Genomic DNA, 19,658 nt, shown 5'->3' on the forward strand with positions numbered 1-19,658 from the left:
CCCATGGGTCTCTGAGTACACTCCAGCTTCACCTCCCAGGCACAATTTCAGATCCTCGGCCATGCCGAGCAGAACACCACTGCTTCAAAATTCCCACAGTAAGGAATTTATCCTTTGGATGCCTCCTCGGATCCTTTGGGCTTCCCTCAAGCCAGCTTCACTTCCAGCCTGCTCCATGCAGCTCTCTCTCTCTAACTCGGAGCCTATCGCTCTGCCCCTTTCTTTCAGCCTGACTCCTGGGACCTCTTTCTGATCCCTGTCTTTGTCCCTGCCTGGGACTTTCTTCTGGGCCCTCTCCCTGTCCCCCTCCCTATGTCCTGTTCCTTGGGACACCTTCCTCGGTAATGGCACTCCGCTTCAGGTCACCTGACCTGCAGTTTTGTGCCGTTTCACTTCTTTGCTTCTACTCAGATGTGCAGGGCCGGTTCCCGGTGTAAAGATGATAAAAGACACCAACTGCGCATGTGTGGCCACTTCCCAGTCGGTGCATGCCTGAGTTCCTGACCTCTAACTGCTAATTTAAAATTAATGTAAGTAACTGCGTTTCTTAACAATATGCATTCTGTAGTGTCTGGCAAGTATGCATATGTCCAGTGCTAATGTTAATTATGGGAACTGTTATGAGGAACAAAGTTATTTATAATCTGGATTTGAGAAAGCATTTGACGCTGCCCAATGTCATGAAATGCTACATAGGGTTCAAGCTCTGAGAAAGATGGGAATGTACTAAAATGGCTGGTTGGCAGACAGCAAGTATTAGTGCACGATCAGGTATCTAGTTGGTAGCTAATTTACCAACAGAGTGCCACAGGGTTGGGACCGTTGTTGTTTATGTTAGAGTAAGGAATTTTGTTCAAGATGGCAACATTGAGAGCAGTAGCAAATGGTGGCCATCAAATGGTGCACAACCTCTAAAGGACCTTGATACACTCGATAAGTAGGCCGAGAAATTGCAGCTGCATTTTCATACAGGGAAATATAAAATTGAGAGATTTGGCAGAGGGAAGGTTGATGTGGAGTATATAATGAATGGGAATGCACTTGAAGTGGAGAAAGATCTAGAGGTTTTAGCAGCAGATCACTAAGATTATCAACGCAATGGATGAGATCTTGCTGGAGTGGGACATCTTGTGGTGTATGTCATTAGTTAGACGTTTTCTTGAACCATTGAGCTCAAAAATTATTTGTGCCCTAACTTGGTAGAAGGTGTGAACTGATAATACAGCGAGGGGAGGCTAAGGTGGGATGCCATTTATGCAAAACAAACAACAGAGAGGTGTAAATCCACCAACAAGTTCTAGAGATTGGCAACTCGGTGTATCTTTGAATCCCTAAACTTGCTGGCTGATTTGCACATTGTGTGTTATTAACAGTCTGTTGAGATGCATAGTGAGAAACAGGACATACATATATTGAGAGATCATTTCAAATTGATCATTGATTCTGGTGAAACCACATCTGCTGCCTGCAGTTTCACTATTTCAAAATGGAAATTCCGTTATTGTAGGGAATGCAGATCCCAGAACCTAAAGGAATAATGCATGAGGAAACATTCACTAGCATTGGGTCTTTTCCCTTTTGAAAAGAGAAGACTGAGAGGAGATATGATGGCAATATTTAAAATTTCAACAGGTTTAGACAAATTGGATACAAATAAAAATGATTGGTATCATGTAGAGCTGATGCCAATATGGACATTTGAACACAAAATTTTTAGTGGGTTTCAGGAAAGAATAGCAAAGATCGCATCAGTAAATGGGATTCGGGATCATTAGAAATGCATCGAGGGAATATAGTGGATAGATAGACTAGATGGGCTGAAGGTTTTCTCCTGCTTGAAACTGTCACCATGCTATGTTTATCTGTTTCACCAGTAATACTAACTAACTGCCTCCGCCACTGAAAGTGGGTGGAGGTAATGTTTTCACCCCTGTTTGTATGTTGGTCTGTTTGTAAACAACATATCTCAAAAAATAGTGGATAGATTTCAATGAAAACTGATACACAGATAAATGTATGGACCAAGGAAGAGCTGATTAGTTTTTGGTGAAGATGCGGATCCAGATCCTGGAAGTTTTCAAAAGATCCATCCATTAACATTGAGAAACAGGGCAAATTGACTTCTTTGATTAGAATGTTTGTGGATTGTCTCAGCTGCTGTGGTAGGATTTGTCACAGCTGTAAAAATGTGAGCACAGTTTTGAGAGCAACTTGTTGGATGTGGATTGGTCTGAAGCCTCCTCAGTGAGATGGAAGCTCTTCATAAAAAGATTTATTTCTTCAGCTTTGTAGTTACAGAGCATCAACAGGACAGGGAAAAGACTCGAGGAAGAACTATGTTGTTGTAATGGTATTGAGGCATTCAAGAGGGCAATAGATGATTGTTTCTATTCAAATACTGTGCAAGGGTATGGGGAAAAGACAGGGCAATGACACTAGGTCATAATGCTCATTCGGAGAGCCGGTGCAGACACAATGGGCTGAATGGCCTCCTCATATGCCATTAAAATTCTGTGATCCTGGTAATTGATAATTAGCCATGGTCCATGAAGCACTATAGACATCTCTCTCCATTAGAGGCTCTTGGTTATATAGCTTGAGGGGAACCAGTCCAAATCGAGCATAGGGCAAAGAAAGGAGGCAAGCCTCCATGAACCACCACAACTGGTAAGGGATTGAGCCCGGCTGTTGACACCATTCTGCACCATGCTCTAGCCAACTGAGCTAACTGATCCTCACAAAGGATCGTAGGCATCTCTCTCCATTAAAGAGAGACTATTGGTTTTTTAATTTGAGTGGGAACCAGTCCATATCAAGCAATGGACAAGGTAAGGAGGCAGGCCTCCATGAACTATCATAGCTGGTATGGAGATTGAACCCACACTGTTGATGTTATTCTGTTCCGTACATTAGTTGACTGAGCTAACCGACCCATTGTAATTGTGATAACATAGTTAATGTTAACATACCATGATAGAGGTATGCACTCTACTGAGTGCCCTCTTCATTTGTTCTAGTCTGCTTTCCTAAGACCAAACTCTGTACTTAGCTGATTATTTTGTACTATGCAGAATTATTTATTTGAATGTCTTCTGTATGTAGCTATTAGCAGAGAAATGTAACTGATTGCTGAAATATTGGATGAGTCGTGAATCTGCTACACATTAACACTGCACCTATTATGTGAATATTAAAAATGACATGAAGGCCCTTGCCATTGATTATCGCACCTGGGGGTCACTAGCTGACGACAGAGGAAATTGGTAACACCTCTTTGTGCTGTCATGCATCATTGACTACAGCAGCTTGGCAACAGGTGTCAATGCCAAATACAACAAACCACAACGACACTTGCAAGCTTCATGCACAGTACTGGTGGCAGAATCTGCCTTTCACGGATTGGCCTCTTTAGCCATCAGCGAAGATGCACCATATGAAGACACCTCATCTGAAATGGATTGTTTGCTGCGTGTCCAGCATCTTTTGTAGATGGAAGGATGCCGATGAAAAATTACTGAGGCCTTTCAGTAGCTTATTACCAGGAAAAAAGTCTCAGTTGACATATGAGCACTGCTTCAAGCCATCATCTTCACCAGACACAAAAACAGAAAATGCTGGAAAAACTCAGCAGGTCTAACAGCATCTGTGGAGAGGAAAACAGAGTTAATGTTTCGAGTCCGTATGACTCTTCTTCAGAGCTAAAGAGAAGTAAAAATATGATTCTGCACAACCTGCTTTCTGACCTCAATGCCACCATCAGCACCTCCTTTAGCCAGTACCACTACCATTAACATCCCCTTGTCCTTTTGTTCATGACATCTGTCAATCTCTCCTTTTCTCCCACCTATCGCTGGCCTTCTATCCAGCTTCACCTGCTCCACCCCCCTTAAACAGTATAAATTTCGTCACATTTTTACTTCTCTTTAACTCTGAAGAAGCGTCATATGGACTTGAAAGGTTAACTCTGTTTTTCTCTCCACAGATGCTGTTAGACTTGCTGAGTTTTTCCAGCATTTTCTGTGTTTTTAGATTTCCAGCATTCGCAGTATTTTGCTTTTATCTTCACCAGACACCTCCCCAACTGTCAGATTAATACTACTTTATCAGTAAATAGCAGGATTAATGTGTTTATCAATATCAACTTTGGATAGAATAATTTGGTACAGATACAGCGACAGCGAGAGACCTGCATTTTGTTTTTTTTTAAAAAGAGTTACACTTATCCTAAATGTTTAGTTCAACCATAGTAGAAGGCCCTAGCAGTATTATAAAAGCTTTCTTTTCTGTTTGTGCTTTTATACCATGACTGCAATGTTTACTTTATTACGGGTAATAGACCTTTGGAACTGAATACAACAGCCACAGAGTGGAGATCAAGTCCTCACTATCCCTTGTTGCCTAGGGAAATGTAGGGAGATCAAACATTTCCCCTGGCATTCAACCAGGTTTGTTTACACTGGCACAGTGCCAGTATCTAATAAACATGGAACTTGTACTAGCATAACAATGCAAGAAGAGTGTCAGTTTCTATAGCAAGTTAGCTTCTATAGCGAATTATGTGCAGTTCAAGGGCCTGGATTTTGTGCTCCCTGACAAAGTGACATCAGTCACTGCTGAACTTGAAGAAACAGAAGAAATAGGAGCAGGAGTAGACCATGCAGCACTCGAGCGTGCTCCACCATTCAATAAGCGCCCCGCCGCCGAGACCCCCATAGCCCTTGACTCCCCTATTGTTCAAAAATTTGTCTGTCTCAGCCTTGGATATATTTAATGACCCAGCCTCCAATGCTCTCCGAGGAAGAGAATTCTAAAGACTAATGGCCTTCTGAGAGAAGAAACTTCTCTTCATCTCCATCTTAAATGGGTTATCCCCTATTCTGAAACTATACCCCTTAGTTCTAGGGGAAACACCCTCTCAGTACGTATTCTGCCAAGCCCCTTCAGAAACTTATGGGCAGGGTTTTTCAGATGGCGGGTTTTCTCCGCTGATCACGGCAGCCCTACAACCATTTAACGCTGCGTGGCGTCTTAATTAGCTGGAGACGCAACTTCCGTCCCTCACTCAGGCAGAAGTCCCAGCTCAGAGTGCAACCAGCTACTCCGATTGGCTGGCAGCTCTGTAGTCCCGTCAGCGGCAGCAGTGACCAGGACTTGGAACTACAAACAGTTCCTAGATTCTGAATCCAGGACCGGGTAAGTGGTTTGGGGTGGGGGAGGGGTCTCATGGTAGGGTGGGGAGTGAAGCCCGCGGGGGTGGGGGTCTTGATGGAGACGCTGGGATGTGGGTGGAGAGGGACTACTGGCAGGGGGAAGACCTTGGGGAAGGAGATGCATGATGAGGAAAGGGGGCTCTTGAGAGAGGTGGCACAGCCTGACATAGTCATATTCACCAAATCATACTTAACAACCAATGTCCCAGACTCCTCCCTGTGTATGACCTGTCCCACCAGAGATGGCCCCACAAAAATTGGTATAAAATTGGGAGGGAGTGTCCCTGGGAGTCCTCAACATTGACTCTGGCCACCATGTTGTCTCAGGGCGTCAGGTTTGCTACCTTGAAACTTGGCACAATAATTTAGGCATTTGTATATTTATATGTTTATAAGCGAATATTGGTGTAGGGTACTTTAAAACCCTAGAGCGGAATCTTGCATTCTGGAGACTGACTCCAGTGGCAGGAGCAGAAGTTGGAATGATTTGCACTGGAGAACGGAGCAGCTGAATACATGGGATTTTGCGCTACTCAGCTCATTAATTATACATCTGGGAGGAACACGTTGAATCTTGTGGCGGAGCGGACAGGATGGAGCCCACCCCACTGTTACCTCAAAGGCTCCAACGACTGGGCACCATATTTAAACGGCACCCAGATAGCCATTCACTCTTCCACTTTGCTTCTTGACTTCCCCCTCCTCCCCACAAGCCCTGGCTCGGTCTCACCCCTCCCCTGTGCTCAGCCTTGGCACAGCTTGTGTGACAGGCAGCTGATATCTCTCAGTGATGGTGTGAAAAGAAGGCAAAAGCAGCGTCAATTGACCTGAAAGTCCAGGAAGAGGTCTACCTCGCCAGGTGCATGCCACTTATGTACAGTCGTGAAAGTGAATGTTTTAAATTCCCACTGGCGGGGCACTTAATTTGGAGAGGGGGGGACAAGATTCAAGTGTGTTGGGCTTTTAATGAGCACTCACGAGATGCAAATGGGGCTCCTGACAGAGATCAGTGGGAAATACGACCCTTATGCCACCATGAAAGTCGGGAGAATGAGATCCCAAACTAATTTCCTGCCATTGGGAAACTTGATTTTTGGCCTCCTGCCAATTCTGGCTCACCCGCCCACCACGAATCCCACTGTTGGAGGGAGCAGAAGGTTCTGCCCCTACTGTTTTAGAGTACTGAGAGGTAAGGGCTAACTGAGGCTGTACACCTTTTTAAATATTTGGTTTTATTGACATTTTCTGTCAAATAATTTGTGCTTTAGAGATTTACAACTTTAGTCAGTAGCACAGACCAAAACACGGTGATTCATTCTTCGGCTTTCAGATTTTGAATGTTAATTTTATTTTTTATTCACTTATGGGATGTAGGCATTGCTGGCTGGGCCAGCATTTATTGTCCATCCGTAATTGCCCTTGAGAAGATGGTGGTGAGCTGCCTTCTTGAACCGCTGCAGTCCATGTGATGTAGGTACACCCACAGTGCTGTTAGGGAGGGAGCTGAAGGTGGTTGGGCCTAGGACACTACCCTGAGGAACTCTGGCGTTGATGTCCTGAAACTGAGATGACTGACCTCCAACAACCACAATCATCTTCCTTTGTGGTAGGTATGACCCCAAGCAGCAGAGAATTTTCCCCGATTCCCATTGACTCCAGTTTTGCTAGGGCTCCTTGATGCCACACTCGGTCAAATGCTGCCTTGATATCAAGGGTAGTCACTCTCACCTCACCTCGGGAGTTCAGGTTTTTTGTCAATGTTTAAACCAAAGCTGTAATGAGGTGAGGAGCTGAGTGACTCTGGCGGAACCCAAAGTGAGCGTCAGTGGGCAGATTACGGCTAAGCAAGTGCCGCTTGACAGCACTGTGGAAGACTCCCTTCCATCACTTTACTGGTGATTGAGAGTAGACTGATGGGGGATAATTAGCAAGGTTGGATTTCACCTGATTTTTGCGTACTGGACATATCTGGGCAATTATCCACATAGCCGGGTAGCTGCCAGTGTTCGTACCTGTGCTGGAACAGCTTGGCTAGGGGCGTGGCAAGTTCTGGAGCACAAGTCTTCAGTACTATTGCGGGGGTATTGGTGGTGGTGGCGTAGTGATATTGCCACTGGACTGCTATTCCAGAGACCCAGGGTAATGCCCTAGGGACCAAGGTTCGAACGTTGGAATTTGAATTTTTAAAAAAAATCTGGAATTAAGAGTCCGGTAATAACCATGTAATCATTGCCAATTGTCATAAAAGCCCACCTGGTTCATTAATGTCCTTTAGGGAAGGAAATCTGCCATCCTTACCTGGTCTGGCCTACATGTGACTCCAGACCCAAAACAATGTGGTTAATTCTTAAAATGCCCTCTGAACAAGGGCAATTAGGAATGGGCAATAAATGCTGGCCTAGCCAGCGGCGCTCACCTTCCATGGACAAATGAAAAAAAATATTGTCAGGGCCCGTTGCCTTTGCACTATCTAGTGCCTTCATCCATTCCTTGATATCTCGTGAAGTGAATCGAATTGGCTGAAGACTGGCATCTGTGATGCGGGGGACCTCCGGAGGAGGCCGAGCTGGATCATCCACTTGGCACTTCTGGCTGCAGATTGTTGCAAATACTACAGCCTTATCTTTTGCACTGATGTGCTGGGCTCCCCCATCATTGAGGATGGGATATTTGTGGAGCTCCTCCTCCAGTGAGTTGTTTAATTGTCCACCACCATTTACGACTGGATGTGACAGGGCTGTAGAGGTTAGATCTGATCCGTTGGTTGTGGAATCGCTTAGCTCTGTTTATCGCTTGCTACTTATGCTGTTTGGCATGCAAGTAGTCCTGTGTTACAGCATCACCAGGTTGACACCTCATTTTTAGGTATGCCTGGCGCTGTTCCTGGCATGCCCTCCTGCACCCTTCATTGATTGATCCCCTGGTTTAATGGTAATGGTAGAGTGGGGGATATGCTGGACCATAAGGTTACAGATTTGGTTGAGTACAATCCTGCTGCTGCTGCTGATGGCCCACAGCGCCGCATGGTTGCTCTGTCTTGAGTTGCTAGATCTGTTCAAAATCTATCGCGTTTAGCACGGTGGTGGTGCCACACAACATGATGGGAGGGTATCTTCAGTGTGAAGACAGGACTTTGACTGCACAAGGACTGTGTGGTTCTCACTCCTACTGATACTGTCATGGACAGATGCATCTGCGGCAGGCAGGTTGGCAAGGATGAGGTCAAGTATGTTTTTCCCTTTCGTTGATTCTCTCAAACCCAGTCTAGCAGTTATGTACTTTTGGACTCAGCCAGTCAGTGTGTAGTGGTGTTAAGTGGTGAACCACTCTTGATGATGGACATTGAAGTCCCCCATCCAGAGTACATTCTGCGCTCTTGCCACCCTCTGTGCTTCCTCGAAGTGGTGTTCAACATGGAGGAGCACTGATTCATCAACTGAGGGAGGGCAGTACGTGCTAATCAGCAGGAAGTTTCCTTGCCCATGTTTGACCTTTTGTCATGAGACTTCATGGGGTCCAGAGTCAATGTTGAGGACTTCCAGGGCAACTCCCTCCTGACTGTATACCACTGTGCCACCACCTCTGCTGCATTTGTCTTGCTGGTGGGACAGGACGTTTCCAGGGCTGGTGATGGTTGTGAGGCCTGGGACATTGACTGGAAGGTATGATTCCTTGAGTATGACTATATCAGACTATTACTTGACTAGTCTGAGAGTCTCCCAATTTTGGCACAAGCCCCCAGATGTTAGTGAGGAGGACTTTGCAGGGTAGACAGGGCTGAGTTTGCCATTATCGTTTCCGGTGCCTAGGTCAATTCTCGGTGGTCCGTCCGATTTCTTTCCTCATTGACTTTCTAGAAGTTTGATACAGCTGGGCCATTTCAAAGGGCATTTTGGAGTCACATGTAGGCCAGACCAGGTAAGGACGGCGGATTTCCTTCCCTAAAGGACATTGGTGAACTGGGTGGGATTTTACAACAATCGATTCATGGTCACTATTAGACTTTCGTTCTGGATTTTATTGATTGTATTCAATCTCCACCATCTGCCCTGGTGGGATTTGAATCGGGGTCCCCAGAGCATTTGGATTACTAGTCCAGTGACAATACCACAATGTCACTGCCTCCCCTAATTCTTTGTTTTTGACCTGTTGCTTCAAATTTATTAAAAATAGCTGTTTTTATAACGCCTGCTGGCAAAACAGGCTGCTATGTTCCTTTCTCACGATTCAGCTGTCTTTGGCATGACTCTGTTATCTTCCTTTGTCCTTTGAATACGTGACAAACCCTGCCTGACTGTAGCTTTACTATGGCTAACACCGTAGTTAGTCTTCAACAGTCTGAAGTAAAAATAATCCAAGTTGGTATTTTGAACGCAGTTAAGCTTCCCAGCATGCCTTCTGAACAGTCAAATTTAACACTAAGATAAAAGCAAAATGCTGCAGATGCTGGAAACCTGAAATAAAAACAGAAAATGCTGGAAAAACTCAGCAAGCCTGGCAGCATCGGCACTGAAGAAGAGTCATACGGACTCGAAACGTTAACTCTGCTTCTCTCCCCACTGATGCTGCCAGACCTGCTGAGTTTTTCCAGCATTTTCTGTTTTTATTTAGTAAAGTTTAACAGTTCTGTTTTCTAACCTGCATTGTTAATGCTTTTAACAAAATTCTCCTCTTTTAATAAGCGATCTAGGCTCCGAGTCCGTGTTTTTAGTTTTCCATAAAACTGGTATTAAAAGCTCGCATTGAAAAGCCCAAAACCTTCCATTGGGATAGCCCAGATTTTGAGACCGATATGAGAAAAGGTCAGAATTTCTTCTTTTAGATCAAAGTTTAGGGGATTGGATCAAGTTTTGTTTCATGTGTGGTGATCAAGTTTGCTACTGAACAGGGGTTGTCCCCATTTTCTTGTGGGAGGAGGTAGAAGCAGAAGGTACAGTTTAATTCTGAATGAGGTGGAATAGGGGCGATGGAAGGTTACAGGCCCAACTTCAGTTCTGTTTGGGTAATAGGCGTGGGTTCCGTTTTTCCTCTTTTGTTGGTGGGATGTGCAGGGTTTGAGCAAGAATTCTCTTTGAATTGAGGGAAATCGATAGGCATCCTTTCTGGAATGATCTAACACTGGGCTGGATTCCATGGCGTCCATGTGGATTGGACAGATAAGGGCTCCGACCGACACTTCCAATTCTCGGCTGTTTTTACTTTTGATTTCAAATGCTTTTTGATGATGAGAATATTCTCTTTACAGGAAAGTTGCTTGGGTTGCTTCTTTGCCATTGGGGAAAAGGCATGTTGGCTGTAGCTGTTTCTGCTACTATCAAACTCCTTTTGTATACCAGCATTCTTCTGTTTTTGAATTTTTAACACTTTCTTTCATGCTTGAGTATTATTTATTCATAGCCGCACTACTGCTTTCACCATAGTGTTTCCCCGAATTTCACCATTTCTAAGCCGAGTGACAACGTTCAATAGATTTTTTATCAGACTTTGAAAAGCTATGATTTATTTTCACGTTGATTTGTTTTGTTTAAGCATGAGTGCTCAACACGCATTCACCAATGGGCTGCCTTACACAATTTTCCTTTTGTAAGAGCTACCTGGAGATTAATGAAGATGTAGTGTGGGGTTGCCCCGTCATTATCAATTAATCATGTAAGGTTACATTCACAGTGCCACCTATAGGAATAGTACCTTTGGAATCCTGAGACCACTCGCTATCTTCAGTAGATTGTACTTAGGGGAATTGAATGCAATTGCCTGAAGCTGGTGTCATTCACACTACTAAATGACCTTGGAGGCTCCAAATGAGCCTGGAAGTCCTCATTTTGGATCTGCTTTAGGAAAAAGGTTAAACTTGTTAAAAAAAAAGTCATTCCTGAACGTGAGCATCACTGGCTTTTATTGCCCATGCCCTTGTGACGGTGGTGATGAGCTGCCTTCTTGAAACTGTTGCAGTCCATGTGGTGTAGGTGCACCCAGACTGCTGTTAGGGAGGGAGTTCCAGGCTTTTGACACAGCGACAGTGAGGGAATAGTGATATAGCTTTAAGTCAGGATGGTGTGTGGCTTGGAAGGAAACTTGCTGTTGAGTTTAGACAGTCCTGGAATGACTATCAGACAAGTTTGAAGTCTTGGCCTCTGTCATGGAGTCATTTACAGAACAGAGGGGAGGCCAGTCAACCCATGAAGCCCTTGCCGAATCCCCACGCACAATCCAGGCAGTTCCACTCCCCTACTCAGTCCTCGTAGCCCTGCAAGTTTATTTCCTCAATTTCCTTTTGAAATCATTGATGGTTCCTTCATCCACCACCCTCATGGGCAGTGAGTCCCAGATCATTAGCAGTCACTGCATAAAATATGTTATTCCTCACATTTCCCCTGCATCTCTTGTCTTAAATCTTAAATCTGTGTCCCCTAGTCCTTGTACAGTCAGCTAATGGGAAGAGCTTTTCCTTTTCTACCCTATCTGAGCCTGTCATAATCTGGCATATCTCTATCATACATATGAACATATGAAACTGGAGCAGAAGCAGGCCATTCGGCCCCTCAAGCCTGCTCCGCCATTCAATGAGATCACGGTTGATCTGTTTGTGTTTGGAATTCCACATTCCCACCCACCTCCAATAAACTTTGATACACTTGCCTAATGAGAATCTATCCACCTCTGCCTCAAAAATATTTAGTGACCCCGCTTCCACTGCCTTCTGAGGCAGAGAGTTCCAAAGTCTCACAACCCTCTGAGAGTAAACATTTCTCCATGTCTCTGCCCTATAAGGGCGACACCTAATTTAAAAACAGTGTCCCCTAGTTCTGGACTCACCCACAAGAGGAAACATCCTTTCCATGTCCACCTTGTGAAGACCATTTAGGATCTTATATATTTCAATCAACTCCATTAGATTCAAGGTTGTTATGGAAAAGGACAAGGATGGGCCAGGAATCAGAGTTCTAAATTGGGGAAAAGCCGAATTTAATAAGATCAGATATGATTTGGTTAGAGTGGACTGGGAGCAGCTACTTTTAGGTAAATCTGCATCAGAGCAGTGGGACTCATTCAAGAAGGAAATAGGGAGAGTACAGGGCCAACATATTCCAGTAAAGACAAAGGGTGGGACCAACAAATCCTGGGAACCCTGGATGTCGAGGGATATACAGGATTGGATAAAGAGAAAAAGGGAGGCTTATGGCAGATACCGAGGGCTCAAAACAGCAGAAGCCCTAGAGGAGTATAGAATGTGGAGGGGGGAACTTAAAAAAGGAAATGAGGAGAGCAAAAGGGGGCATGAAGAAACATTGTCAGGTAAAATAAAGGAAAATCCAAAGTTATTTTACAAAAACATTAAGAGTAAGAGGATAACTAGGGAAAGAGTAGGGAAGTGGTAATTTGTAAGTGGAGCCGGAAGACGTAGGTAGGGCTGTAAATGAACGCTTTGTGTCTGTGTTCACAGGCGAGAGGGACAATGTGGGTATGGAAATCAGGCAGAAGGACTGTGATATAATTAAAGAAATTAGCATAGACAGTAAATAGGTTCTAAGTGGTCTGGAAGGCTTATAAGTAGATAAACCTCCAGGCCCGGATGAAATGTATCCCAGGCTGTTGAGTGAGGCAAGGGAGGAGATAGCAGGGGTGCTGGCAATAATTTTCAATACCCCTCTGGCCACAGGAGAGGTGCCAGAGGACTGGAGGACTGCCAATATGGTACTGTTATTCAAGAAGGGAGGAAGGGATAAACCAGGGAACTACAGGCCAGTCAGTCTAACCTCAGTGGTGTGGAAGCTATTGGAAGCAATTCTGAGGGACAGGATTAATCTACACTTGGAGATGCAGGGATTAATCAGGGACAGTCAGCATGGTTTTGTTAAGGGGAGGTCATGTCTAACCAATTTGATTGAATTTTTCAACGAGGTGACCAGGTGTGTAGATGAGGGCAATGCATTTGATGTAGCCTACTTGGACTTCAACAAGGCTTTTGATAAGGTCCCGCATGGGAGACTGATAACAAAGGTAAGAGCCCATGGGATCCAAGGCAATTTGGCAAATTGGATTCAGAATTGACTGAGTGGCAGTAAGCAGAGGGTGGATGCCTGTGTCCAGAGGGGTTCCACAGAGATCGGTGTTGGGTCCCTTGCTGTTTGTGGTATATATGAACGATTTAGACTTGAATGTAGAGGGGTTGATCAGTAAGTTCGCGGATGACACGAAAATTGGTGGGATGGTAAATAGTGAGGAGGATAGCCTTAGATTACAGGAGGATATAGACAGGCTGGTCAGATGGGCTGATTAGTGGCAAATGGAATTTAATCCGGATAAGTGTGAGGTGATGCACTTGGGCAGGACAAACAAGGCACGGGAATACACGATGAATGGTAGGACCCTGGGAAATACCGAGGATCAGAGGGAGCTTGGTGTGCATGTCCACTGGTCCCTTAAGGTAGCGGGACAGGTAGATAAGGTGGTTAAGAACGCATATGGGATACTTGCCTTTATTAGCCGAGGCAAAGAATATAAGAGCAGGGAGGTTATGCTGGAACTATATAAAACGCTGGTTAGGCCACAGCTAGAGTGTTGTGTGCAATTTATCAGGATGTTGCCTGGGCTGGAGAGTTTTAGTTATGAGAGAGATTGGATAGAATGGGGTTATTTTCCCTGGAGCAGAGAAGATTGAGGGGGGACATGATTGAGGTGTATAAAATTATGAGGGGCATAGATAGGGTAGACAGGAAGGAACTTTTCCCCTTGGTGGAGGGATCAATAACTATGGGGCATAGATTTAAGGTAAGGGGCAGGAGGTTTAGAGGGGATGTGAGGAGGAATTTTTTCACCCAGAGGGTAGTGGGAATCTGGAACTCTCTGCCTGAAAGGGTAGTAGAGGCAGAAACCCTCAACATTTAAGAAGTATTTGGATGTGCACTTGCGATGCCACGGCATACAAGGTGCTGTGGCTATGTGCCTCGTGCTGGAAAATGGGATTAGAATAGTTAGGTACTTCTTTGACCGGTGCAGACTCGATAGGCCGAAGGGCCTTTTTCTGTGCTGTAGACCTCTATGACTAAGTCACCCCTCACTCTTCTAAATTCCAGTGGAAACAAGCCCAGCCTGCCCAACCTATCTTCATAAGACAACTCACTCAATCCAGGTATCAATCTAGTAAACCTCCTCTGAACCACCTCCAATTTACATCCTTCGTTAAATAAGGGGCCCACAACTGCACACAGTATTCGAGATGCGGTCTCACCAATGCCCTGTATAACTGAAGCATGACATCCTTACTTTTATGTTCAATCCTCTTGTAATAAAGGATAGCATTCCATTAGCCTTCTTAATTACTTGCTGTACCTGCATACTAATGTTTTGTGACACACGCACGAGATCACCTAGATCCCTCTGCACCTCTGAATTCTGTAGTCGTTCTCCATTTAAGTAATACTCTGCTTTTTTTATTCTTCCTGCCAAAGTGAACAACTTCGCATTTTCCCACATTATACTCCATCTGCCAGATTTTTGCCCACTCACTTATCTATATCCATCTGCAAACTCCTTATGTCTTCTTCACAACAAATTTTCCTACCTGCCTTTTGTGTCATCTACAAATTTAGCTACCATGCCTTTGCTCCCCTCATCTAAGTCATTGATGTAAATTGTAAAAAGTTGAGGCCCCAGCACAGACCCCTTAAGGCTCCACTAGTCACACTCTGCCAATCAGACAAAGACCCATTTATGCATACTCTCTGTTTTCTGCCAGCCAGTCAATCCTTTATCCATGCCAATATGCCACCCCCTACACTATGAGCTTTTATTTTCCGCAATAACCTTTGATGTGGCACGTTCACCTTATCAATTGCCTTCTGAAAATCCAAGTACAGTTCGTCTACCGGCTCCCCTTCATCCACAGCACGTTACTCCTTCAGAGATCTCTAATAAATTGGTTAAACATGATTTCTCTTTCACAAAACCATGCTGACTCTTCCCAAAGACCTTGTGTTTTTCTAAGTGCCCAACTATAACCTCTTTAATGATCGACTGTAACACCTTCCCCCAGACATCAAGCTAACTGGCCTATAGTTCTGTTTTCTGCCTCCTTCCCTTCTTGAATATTTGCTACATTCCAAGGTGAACAACTCCAACCTTTCCAACCTAACCTTGTAACTAAAGCTCCCCATCCCTGGAACCATTCTAGTAGATCTCCTCTGTACCCTCTCAAAGGACCTTCACATCGTTCCTAAAGCATGGTGACCAGAACCAGGCACAATACTTGTGGCCTAACCAGGGCTTTTTATGGGTTCAGCATAACTTCCCTGTTTTTGTACTCTCTGACTCAATTTATGAAGCCCAAGATCCCATGTGCTTTGCCAACCACCCTCTCGATATGTCCTGCCACGTTCAAAGATCAATGCACATGCACCCCAAGTCCCTCTGTTCCTGTATACCTTTTAGAATTGTGCCATTAAGTCTATATTTCCTCTCCCCGCCCCTTCTGCCAAAATGCATCACCTCACACTTCTCTATATTAAATTCCATGTACCACTTGTCTGTCCATTCTGCTTGCCTATCTATGTTGCAGGAAATTTGTATCATCCTCACTGTTTGCCACTCCTCAAACTTTGGTATCATCAGAAAATTTTGAAATTTTGCTCCTTAATCTAAGATCCAAGTTCCTTATAAATAGCAAACAAAAAACAGTGGTCCTAGCACTGCTTCTTGGAGAACAACAGTCTACCGCCCTCCTGTCCATAAAAGAACCAATTGCCATGACTTGCATTCTGTCCTTAAGCCAATTACACATTGAACTTCCTATTCCATAAGCCTCAATTTTGTTAACTAGCCTTTTAAGTGGCACCTAGTCAAATGCTTTCTTAAAATTCGTATAGACAACATCCACCACATTCCTTTCATCAACCCTCTCTGTTAGATTAGTCAAGCATGATCTGCCTTTTACAAATCCGTGCTGCTCTGCTTAATTAACTCAAACCTCTGCAAGTGCCTGTTACTTTTTTTTCTTCCCTGATTAAGGATTCTTAAACGTTACCCATCACTGATGTTAGACTAATTGACCTGTAGTTGCCAGGACTGCCTTTGCACCCTTTTTTTGAATAAGGGTATCACATTTGCCACACTCCAATCCTCTGGCATCTGTATACATGCGCCCTGCCTGGCGCACAGAGGGGCATGCTCTTTCCTACCCCTTTAATGTTCTTATGATTAATGTTTAGCTCTGAAGCTAGATTCTGAATGGTGATGATGTTAAACATTTTTTGATTGGCTATGCTAGATTTCACAGGCAAGTCATTAAACGTGAAATTTTAAAAAGTGTTGAAATGTCATAAAACCGTGTAGCTGTATTTATATTTTTTATTTTTTTTATTTCAGTTGTCGCACTAACAATAGGAAAAGCCTGATAGGAAGCAGTCAGTCGACAGCGCTTCCTCGACCCCATTCACCTCTGCCTGCTCATTCAGGTAAGAAATTACTATTTGAGACGATCTTTTCATAAGATTGGTATCATAGTGTGTTGAGTTACAGTACCTTAGCAAATAAGAATAGACTGCTGCAAATAACACCGGGCTTTTCATTGCTGTTGTTTTGGTTAATCAGTCCATTCATGCAGATGATAATCAGAATAATGTATGCCATCTGAAGCAAGCATGCAAAGTTAAATATTACTTATATTACTAAATATTTTAAATATTACTTAAATATTACTAATATTACATTAATATTTTATGGGAATTTACCATGTAGATTTTATGTTCTAAAAACAGATGCTATCGAAGTCCAGAATATTTCACTGTTCACAATGATAAAAACTGAAGTCTGGACTTCAGATATTAGTTGTACTGTGCTCTTAGGCCATCATCAGTGATGGTTTCATTCTGATTACCACCATTCCAGTATATGTCTTCTGTGACCAGTCCAATCTGCTGTGCTTTTAATGTTTAGCCTTGGACTCAGTGAGGCAGAGCTGCACTATTGGAGAGGAGGTGTTAAACCAAGGCCATGTTTGTCCATCAGGTGGATGTAACAGATCTCGTGGCATGATTTGAACATTTCTCCCAACACCCTGGCTAACATTGATTCCTCAAACTACACCTAAAAACATGATCTATCATTTATTTCATTGCCGTTTGTGGGACCTCACAGTGTGCAAATTCGGTGCCACATTTCTTAACCTTCAAAAGTACTCATTTGACTGTAAAGCACTGTTGGGATGCCCCGAGGTTGTGATAGGTGTTATATAAATACAAGTTTCTTTTAATTATTCTAAATGTGACATTTTGCTTATTGTTTTCTTTTGGGAAAGCTTTATTGGTCAATTTGTTGAATGCAGTGTATATAAAGTCTCTGCTTAAAGCTGATCTTGCATTTAAGCTATGCTTTCCACTAGCCAGAGTAAAAGCACTAGGCAGGCAGTTCAGGAGTCCCCTGGGTCCTCTTCCCTCTTCAACAGATTTTCTGTTTTGGATACTGCTGGGGGAGATGGTTTCTCAGGGGAATGCAGCAAGAGCCAAGTCTGTGGCACCACGAGTGGCTCAGCTGCACAGAGTGGGGGTGTGGGGGGAACGAGGGGGAGAGCAATAGTGATAGGGTATTCTATCGTAAGGGGAACAGATAGACGTTTCTGCGGCTGTAGACGTGACACCAAGATGGCATGTTGCCTCCCTGGTTGCCAGGGTTAAGGATGTCACTGAGCAGCTACAGGACATTCTGAAGGGGAAGGGTGAACAGCCAGAGGTTGTGGTCCATATTGGCACCAATGACATAGATAAAAAGAGGATGAGGTCTTGAAAGCAGAATATAGGGAGCTAGGAAATAAATTAAGAAGCAGGACCTCAAAGGTAGTAATCTCAGGATTACCCCCAGTGTCACGTGCTAGCGATGTAAGGAATAGGAGAATAGACCAGGTGAATGCGTGGCTAGAGAGATGGTGTAGGAGGGAGGGATTTAGACTCCTGAAGCATTGGGACCAATTCTGGGGAAGATGGGACCTGTACAAACTGAACAGGTTGCACCTCAGCAGGACTGGGACCAATATCCTCATAGGGGTATTTGCTAGTACTGTGGGTGAGGGTTTAAACTAGAATGGCAGGGGGATGTGAACCTGAGCGGGGAGACACAAGAGAGGGAAATAAAGATAGGAGTGAAAGACAGAAAAGTAGAAAGCAAAAGTGGAAGGCAGAGGAAATGAAGGCTAGCAGCAAATAGGGCCAGAGTTCAAAAATAATGTGTAAAAATGTTAAAAAGACAAATCTAAAGGCACTATCTGAATGCATGGAGCATTTGCAATAAGGTAGACGAATTAACAGTGCAAATAGATGTAAACGCGTATGATATTATTGCGATTGCAGAGACATGGCTGCAGGGCGACCAAGGCTGGGAACTGAATATCCAAGGGTACTTGATATTTAGGATGGACAGGCAAAAAGAAAAAGGAGGTGGCATTGTTAGTTCAGGATGAAATCAGTGCGATAGTGAGAGAGGATATTGGCTCAGAAAATCTAGATGTAGAATCAGTCTGGGTGGAGCTAAGAAGCAACAAGGAGCAGAAACCATTAGTGGGAGTTGTCTATAGGCCTCCAAATAAGGTAGGGGATGGCGTTAAATAGGAAATTAAAGATGCATGTAACAAGGGTGCTAGAGTAATCATGGGTGACTTCAATCTACATATAGACTGGGCAAACAAATTGGCAATAATATATCGAGGAACCAACTAGAGAACAGGCTATCCTAGATTTGGTATTGTGCAATGAGAAGGATTTCACTAATACTCTTGTTGTGTGGGGTCCTTTAGGGAACAGTGACCATAACATAATAGAATTCTTTATTAGGCTGGAAAGTGAAGTAATTCGATTTGAAACTAGGGTCCTAAATCTTAACCAAGGAAATTACGAAGGTATAAAGTGTGAGTTGGCCAAGGTAGATTGGGGAACTTCATTAAAAGCCATGACAGTGGACAGAAAATGGCTAATATTTAAGGAATGAATGTGTGCAACAGTTATACATTCATTTCTGGTGCAGAAACACAATAGGAAAAGTGGCCCAACCGTGGCTAACAGTGAAATGGGCTTTCCAAAACCTTCATTCAAAGCTTTGTCTGTAATCTCTGATCTCTGAATAATTTATTTCTTATTTCATAATGGAGCCTCCCTCTCCTTAAACCTCCATTTCACTTCCTGGGTTGATCAGGACCAAACTTTGAGAGCACCATTTCCATTTTGGTTATAAATTGACAGGTTGGTCATAATCTAAAGCTGTTCGAATTTCACAGTGATGACTCATCTGTTCTACGACATGTCAATTGAAGATCCTGAGAATAAATTATATGCCATCATTTGAAACTTAAGTTCTGTAAGGTTCCCATAATGACATGGGTTCTCTAGGCAAATGAGTAATTAAACTACTCAGATGCAAAAGATGAGCCTTCAGGTTTTGCTGAGTTAGCTTAACTTTGGCTAT

The 19,658-nt window shown here is 43.8% G+C and overlaps 1 protein-coding gene across 16 annotated transcripts in view; it reads left to right on the plus strand.

Moving 5' to 3' along the window:
• Positions 1–19,658, plus strand: part of mast4 (microtubule associated serine/threonine kinase family member 4) — a 480,851-nt gene that overhangs the window by 336,739 nt on the left and 124,454 nt on the right. For all 16 annotated transcript variants that reach the window (XM_078562967.1, XM_078562902.1, XM_078562920.1 and 13 more), the window contains one exon: positions 16,575–16,663. In XM_078562967.1, the coding sequence (XP_078419093.1) occupies positions 16,575–16,663 (89 nt within the window). The remainder of the gene's footprint in view (positions 1–16,574; positions 16,664–19,658) is intronic.

The sequence above is a fragment of the Cetorhinus maximus genome, chromosome 2, assembly GCF_964194155.1.
Source record: "Cetorhinus maximus chromosome 2, sCetMax3.hap1.1, whole genome shotgun sequence".
NCBI lineage: Eukaryota > Metazoa > Chordata > Chondrichthyes > Lamniformes > Cetorhinidae > Cetorhinus > Cetorhinus maximus.